At 45.0% G+C, this 6,979-nt stretch overlaps 1 protein-coding gene across 1 annotated transcript in view; it reads left to right on the top strand.

The window, feature by feature from the left end:
• The first annotated feature begins 289 nt into the window (after window positions 1-289).
• TNFAIP2 (TNF alpha induced protein 2) overlaps window positions 290-6,979 on the top strand; it is a 28,688-nt gene continuing 21,998 nt past the window's right edge. The window contains exons 1-2 of the mRNA XM_083733996.1: window positions 290-415; window positions 5,697-6,075. Of these exons, the coding sequence (XP_083590122.1) occupies window positions 5,706-6,075 (370 nt within the window). The 5' untranslated portion in view covers window positions 290-415; window positions 5,697-5,705. The remainder of the gene's footprint in view (window positions 416-5,696; window positions 6,076-6,979) is intronic.

Genomic DNA, 6,979 nt, shown 5'->3' with positions numbered 1-6,979 from the left:
CTGGCTTTTTCTCCAAATAAATCCCTCGCTCTGAAAACCATTTGGCGCAGACCTCCTGCGATGCCTACCCCAGGCTTTTTGCTGCCATTGAGGAGAGTACAAGTCCTGATCATTTTCTTGCTCTGCCTTGACTTCTCTCCTTGCGCTCCTTCTGGAATTTCCTTGCGCATCTGTAACCACCTAACCTGATGCAAGTTAGACGGAATTTCCAAAGGCGCCCACGCGGGAGCGGGGGAAGGTGGCGGGCGTGGTAACTTCGCCTTTCCCCTCCTCTTCCTCCTCCTCCCTGCTTTATAACCGTGGGCGCTCTCTAGAAAATTAGAAACCGCGCTGCAGCCAGCCCAGGGAGAGGGACAGAAAGAGAGGAAGAGCAACCATCCCGTCATCCCCGATCCAAAGTCAACCAGAATCCGCTGTAAGTCCTTCTTGCCGCGCTCCCCAACTCCTGATCTCAGGGCTGGGTCCTTCTCTCCCTCCACGCGGCTGATCTCAGACCGCCTTAAGGGGGTCGCCAGCCCTCTTCCCCTTGCTGGTCGACTTCTGGATCCGCCTGCCTTGCGCTCTGCTGGGAGCCCTGAAGCTTGTTGTAAACCGAGCTCTCCCTTTGGTCTTGTGCAACGACAAACTCTCCAAGTGAGTCCAGCCAGGACTTGTTATTTTTCGCCCCTCTGGCTGATGCCCCCCGATGAACTGATGCCCTTCTAACTGCAGCCTTCACAGGCTCATCCAAAATTTGCCCCTGAAGCTCCCGGAAGAGGGAAGAGGGTGGCTGGCGTTCCGAGTGTTGTGTCACTTCGTTGCAGCAACAATGTGTGAAAATTAAGTTAAACCGGGCAGGGCTGGGTTTGGCAAGGTCTGTGGTGGTTTGCTGTGGAAGCCTAACCGTGTCTACTCAGAAGTAGAGCCCACTGACTTCAGTGGGGCTTACTCCCAGGTGAGCTTAGACTTGCAGCTGTAGGCAGTGATGGTCACAGCTTTGTTGTTGTTGTTGTTTAGTCGTTCAGTTGTGTCCGACTCTTCGTGACCCCATGGACCAGAGCACACCAGGCACTCCTGTCTTCCACTGCCTCCCGCAATTTGGTCAAACTCATGCTGGTAGCTTCGAGAACACTGTCCAACCATTTCGTCCTCTGTTGTCCCCTTCTCCTTGTGCCCTCCATCTTTCCCAACATCAGGGTCTTTTCCAGGGAGTCTTCTCTTCTCATGAGGTGGCCAAAGTCTTGGAGTCTCAGCTTCAGGATCTGTCCTTCCAGTGAGCACTCAGGGCTGATTTCCTTAAGAGTGGATAGGTGTGATCTTCTTGCAGTCCATGGGACACTCAAGAGTCTCCTCCAGCACAACTAGATGCTGCTTTGTATGTGTGACTTGGGCAGCTTGGGGTGGAGGACCTGTGACCCTCTTGATGTTGAACACCCATCAGCCCCAACCAGCATGGTCAGTGGGGGATGGTGGGAGTTGTAGTCCAGTTACATCAAGCGGGACACAGGTTTCCTACCCGTGGTGTAACTATTGCATCCTGCAAACCAGATGTTGATGCATCTGGATCTGGCATACAGCTCCTGATTATGGGACTCTGGTGGGACCTAAACTTTGAGATCCATTGACTAGCATTTCTGGGTTAGACTGTAACTCATGTCAGCAGAGCATGAGACTCTTGATCTCAGGGTCAAAGGTCCCTCCATTGCAGGGGGGGATGGACAAGATGACCCTCGTGGTCCCTTGCAGCTCTACAATTCTATGATTCTGTGATCCAGATTGGAACTCCTGCCCAACTCAGAATTGCACAGAATAGACAAGGGCACAGAGAAGTTTCCATGCAGTCTTTGAGCTTGTTGACGCTAGTTCACACTAATGTCAAATACTGTACCTCTTTCACACGTGACACGGACAAGCACATGTGAGACTCTCGCATGCTCTGTGTGTGGATGGTGTGACTGCAGTGTTGAATGTGGAATTCTGTAGTCTCACTGATCCTAAGCATTCTTACTCACAAGCAGACCTGGCCAATGTTTTATGTTTGCATTACTTTATTTAGTGTAAGCGAAGAGCAGTTTAAGCTTATCAGGAAAATGACTCAACAACAGGGAGTTTCTGCTATTGCACAGGCTTTAAAAAACATAATCTGCCTCAGCTCTTCCAAGCAAACCCAACGAAAAGACCTTGGGAGTCGTTGTTTTGCACTTGTTGAGAAGGAAAGGTTACTAAGAAAGAAAAAGTTGCACCCTTTGAATCCGGTTTGCTCACAGGAGAAGAGAGTGGGCTGGCATGCTTCTCTCAATACATGGCCAGGTCTCAGGAGCCTCTGACGCCTTGCTAAAATAAATGCAAAGCACCCAAAAGAAGACGCTGTTAATAGCTTTGGATTTACTAATCCGACAACCTAACCAAAGTAATAAGAGTCAAGCACAGTATAGAGGTTTTCCTGTTCCTAAAAAGCTCTTATGTAAATGGTGCATTCATTTCATGACTTGGAAATCAAAAGTGCTTTATCACACTCATGTCCTGCTTGTGGATTTCCTACTGTGAGAGCAGGATGAGGGACTTGTATAGAAGCAATCATATGGGGGGGAATCTGGATGGCTGTCTGTCTGGGATTCAGTAGTTGCAAGGTTCCTTTTCTGAGCAGGGATTCTGTGGTTGCAAGAGTCCCACAAGGAGTTTGACTACAGGACCCCCTAGATTTGCAGTGTCCAACTGGGTGATCGTGTGTGCTCCTACTTTTTATACTCTTTACTATGCAATCCCATACATATTATATGCTCAGAACCCTTTGAGTTCAATGCATCTCACTCCCAAGGAACTGTGAATAAAACTGGATTATCTTAAATCTGCAATGTACAGTGGTACCTCAGGTTACATACGCTTCAGGTTACAGACTCCGCTAACCCAGAAATAGTGCTTCAGGTTAAGAACTTTGCTTCAGGATAAGAACAGAAATCTTGCTCTGGCGGCGTAGTGGCAGCGGGAGGCCCCATTAGCTAAAGTAGTGCTTCAGGTTAAGAACAGTTTCAGGTTAAGAACGGACCTCTGGAACGAATTAAGTACTTAACCCGAGGTACCACTGTATAAGCAAAAGGCATTTCCTTTTCAGTTTAGGAAAGTAAATGCCGCCAGCTGTTTGCCTCAGAAAAGTTCCGTCTGTAATCAAATAAGTTGTCCCTAATCCAAAACAGATGACTCGCATGAGCAAAAGTTTTGGAATGGGAGCAATGGTGGGATTGAAACATGATTTAGGGGGAAACGGAAAACGAAACTGAAAGGAGCAGCACTGGAAAAAGTATACTGTATACTGTTAACATATCATAGCAGGTGCCAGGCTGGGCTCCTCTGGGAGGAAGAGCAGTCGACACATGAGATAATGATAATAAATAAATTTAATTGTACACTTAGCATGGACCATTATTTAGGAAATCTACGGTGTGCCATTGGGAAACCTGATTTTATTCTGATTCAAATCAACTGCTCCCTTTCTTTTTTATAATGATGTGTTTGCAAACTTTAAATCAGTGTGGTGTAGTGGTTAAGAGTGGTAGACTCGTAATCTGGTGAACCGAGTTCGCTTCTCCGCTCCTCCACATGCGGCTGCTGGGTGACCTTGGGCCAGTCACACTTCTTTCTCTGAAGTCTCTCAGCTCCACTCACCTCACAGGGTGTTTGTTGTGGGGAGGAAGGGAAAGGAGAATGTTAGCCACTTTGAGACTCCTTCAGGTAGTGATAAAGCGGGATATCAAATCCAAAATCTTCTCTTCATCAAGGCAATGCAGAGATTTTAAAACTAACTCACCCTGTACATAATCCTCTAATATAAACATGAAGTTTAATCAAGCAGCAGGTGGTATATTTAGTTGTCCACAGACATGCTTACATGCATCATTGTTTAGGAAATAAACGGTGTGCCATTGGGGGAACTTGATAATAATCAATTGTTCAAATCTGCTCCCCCCCCCTTTTTCTCATGATGTTTTTTTGAAAATAAATTGCTGTTTTGAATTGCCTTGATTTAAAGTTTTCAAACCAACTCACCCTGCTTTACAAGGTCCCCGTGCATAATCCTCTACAAAAAAACACTGAGATTCCTGCATTGCAGGGGGTGAAACTAGATGATCCTCAGGTTTCCTTCCAACTCTACAATCGTATTATTCTGTGATTCTAGCAAGTAATAATAAATATCATGTGAAACATTTTTTTTAAAGTTGTTTTAAAAAAAGGAATTCTGGAGTGCAGTTTAACAAAGGGAGAACTGCATGGTTTCCGCTATCCTTCTTGGGCAACATAAACTTGGAAAATTATACAGCCATTGTTTCCGAAATATAATTAGTGCTGCATCAAAGATGTATCCCTCCCTAGAGATGGCTGTCTAGCTTCCGTGTCACCACTAAAATAAACAAGAGAGTTTGCCTGTTTAAAAACACATTATTCCAGAAACCATGCCATGTGACCGTTCCAGTGGCAAGGCTGCTGTCACTCACATGTCCCTAAATCATTTCTTCTTCTTCTTCAAGTAATTGAACACTTTTTCCACTTCACTGGAAAATCTCAAAAGAGTAAAAGAAAGAAAGAAAAACTCTGTTGAAGTCAATGACAAATGTTCCATTGGGACCAATGAAACCAATTGGTGCTCACTGTGATTTTCCCATGAATTAGTGTGGGGGAGATTATGGGCATCATCATTGCACAGATGGACTTTCCCTTCCTCTCTCCCCACCCCTACCCCACATGCAGCCGCCATTCTCAAACTGTTCCAGAGCATGTTTTTTTTAGGGGGCACGGGAGCTGCAGAGAAGGTGAAACCCATTCTGCTAATAATGGTATCCATTCCACTGGCAGACCCCAAAGTATTTTGCACAAAAAACTCAAGAGGAAAGGTTAGCCTTATCTCACATTTCACAGTCCTCTCTATCTGAAGGGCTGCCTGGTCCATGTGCGGTTTAAAGATAAAGAATCGTGGGGAGGGAGAGCAGATGGGCTTTGGAGTTGGGTACCAGACTGGGCATGTACACAGCTCAGTTGGCCACACTCTTCTCCAATATGGTAAGATGTGATAAGATTTCCATGATAATAATTACTTCGAAATTTACATCTATATACAGTGGTACCTCTGGTTAAGAACCTAATTCGCTGTGGGTTAAACCCCGTCGCAGGGATCCAAACCACTGACCTTCTGATCGGCAAAGCCCTAGGCTCTGTGGTTTAACCCACAGCGCCACCCGCGTCCCATCTGAAAACATAACAACCATTAAACATTAAAAATACCGTTCAGATGTCTGCTAAATGTTGTATAGTGACTTATCTCCTTGGCTCGGGGGTTGCATAACTCCATACCCTCCAACATCTCTCCGATGAAAATAGGGACATCTTAAGGAAAAGCAGGACATTCCAGGATCAAATCAGAAACTTTGACGGCGTCTATAAATCCGGGACTGTCCCTGGAAAATAGGGACACTTGGAGGGTATGAGAACATCACTCAGATAAGTGAACTTGTATGTGTCGCAAATGACACGGTGTCCACTAAAAGTGCTATTGTGCTGCTAAATATTTAAATAAGTATCAGCTTTTTTCACTGTTTTGTTAAACACAGGAGCTGGTCACTGAACTCTTCTTCCTCTGTCTAACCTTTGACCATTGGCTGGTTTTCCTTTTTGGCTTCTTGAATGCAAATCCTGCAACCTGACAACTTCTTAATTGTGATTTGCAGGCTTAGAAGATGATGGGAATGAAAATGTTCACCATATTCTCTAGCGGTCTTGTAAAAGCTGAGGATTCAAAATCTAAGGTCCAAAGTGAGGCTCCCAAGCCTTCAACGTCTTCCGAATCAGAATTTGACTCCACGTCGATCGAATCCTCGACAGAAGAAGCTCCGCCGAAGGACAAGGTGGAAACTGAAAGTCAAGGGTTGCCTTCGAAAGACAATGCCACATGCCATTGTACTCCTGAGCAAAATAACAAGAAAAAGAAGAAAATGAAGAGGGGACTCATTGATGGTCTGAAGTACTTTGCACTTGGGGAAAACAGAATAAAACCCTTAAGAGCAGAGAAGGACCCTCCAAATGAAAAGGAAAGCAAACCAGTTACAGGTACAGTATGACCACCCCGAAGGACCACCTGCCCCCAACATAAATTTGTCCATCAATTAAGATTCTCTTCTGACCAAATTTATTGGTCTCTTAGAGCAGGGGCTTCCAACATGGTCTCATGGGCCCTTTTACATATGTTTCCAAATGTATAAAATACCGTATTTTTTGCTCTATAAGACTCACTTTTTCCCTCCTAAAAAGTAAGGGGAAATGTGTGTGCGTCTTATGGAGCGAATGCAGGCTGCGCAGCTATCCCAGAAGCTAGAACAGCAAGCGAAAAAAAAGTTTTATAAAAATGTTTTCTCATATAATAAAGAGAATGTATTCAAAAGCATGTACTTATTAAAAAAAGCATGTACTTATATACATATTTAAATATAGATTTTTCTGCAATTTTTTTAAAAAAACCTAAGATTGATGCGGAAAGAGGATAGAACAGAGTTATGAATGAACACACGTGAACTTGGCATGGGCTGATCCCTCCATCCCTGGGTATCAAGAGTATTGATCCTTCCTGTGTCACTGATCTAAAAATGCAAGAGGAGAAAGCAATAAAGCCCGTGCATGGCAAAAAGAAAGCTAGAACATTAGGGGAAATCTGCCATCTCAACCCTTTGCTTGCTTTGCTCATTTTCTACTTGCAGGGAATCATAGACTCAAGGGGAGTGAGGACTCATTAGGACCCGCAGCTCCAGGTGTTGAAGCTAGAGGCAGGAAGCAGTTTAGGGGTTTATGTGAACACCCCCTCCAAGATCTTGCAGCCTGCCACATTGAGCGTTTTTAAGTGCTTTACATAAATAAGCAAGGAACCACAAATGCGCTCGCCGCTGGAGAACACCACTTTTGCTCTGGGAGAACACAAAGAGAGACTCTTCCCTTCTCCCAGACCTGGAGAAGAGTGAGG

Source organism: Podarcis gaigeae, assembly GCF_964106915.1.
Source record: "Podarcis gaigeae genome assembly, chromosome: 1".
Lineage (NCBI taxonomy): Eukaryota > Metazoa > Chordata > Lepidosauria > Squamata > Lacertidae > Podarcis > Podarcis gaigeae.
Note: the sequence above shows the minus strand (reverse complement) of the source record. Positions and strands in the feature narration are given on the sequence as shown.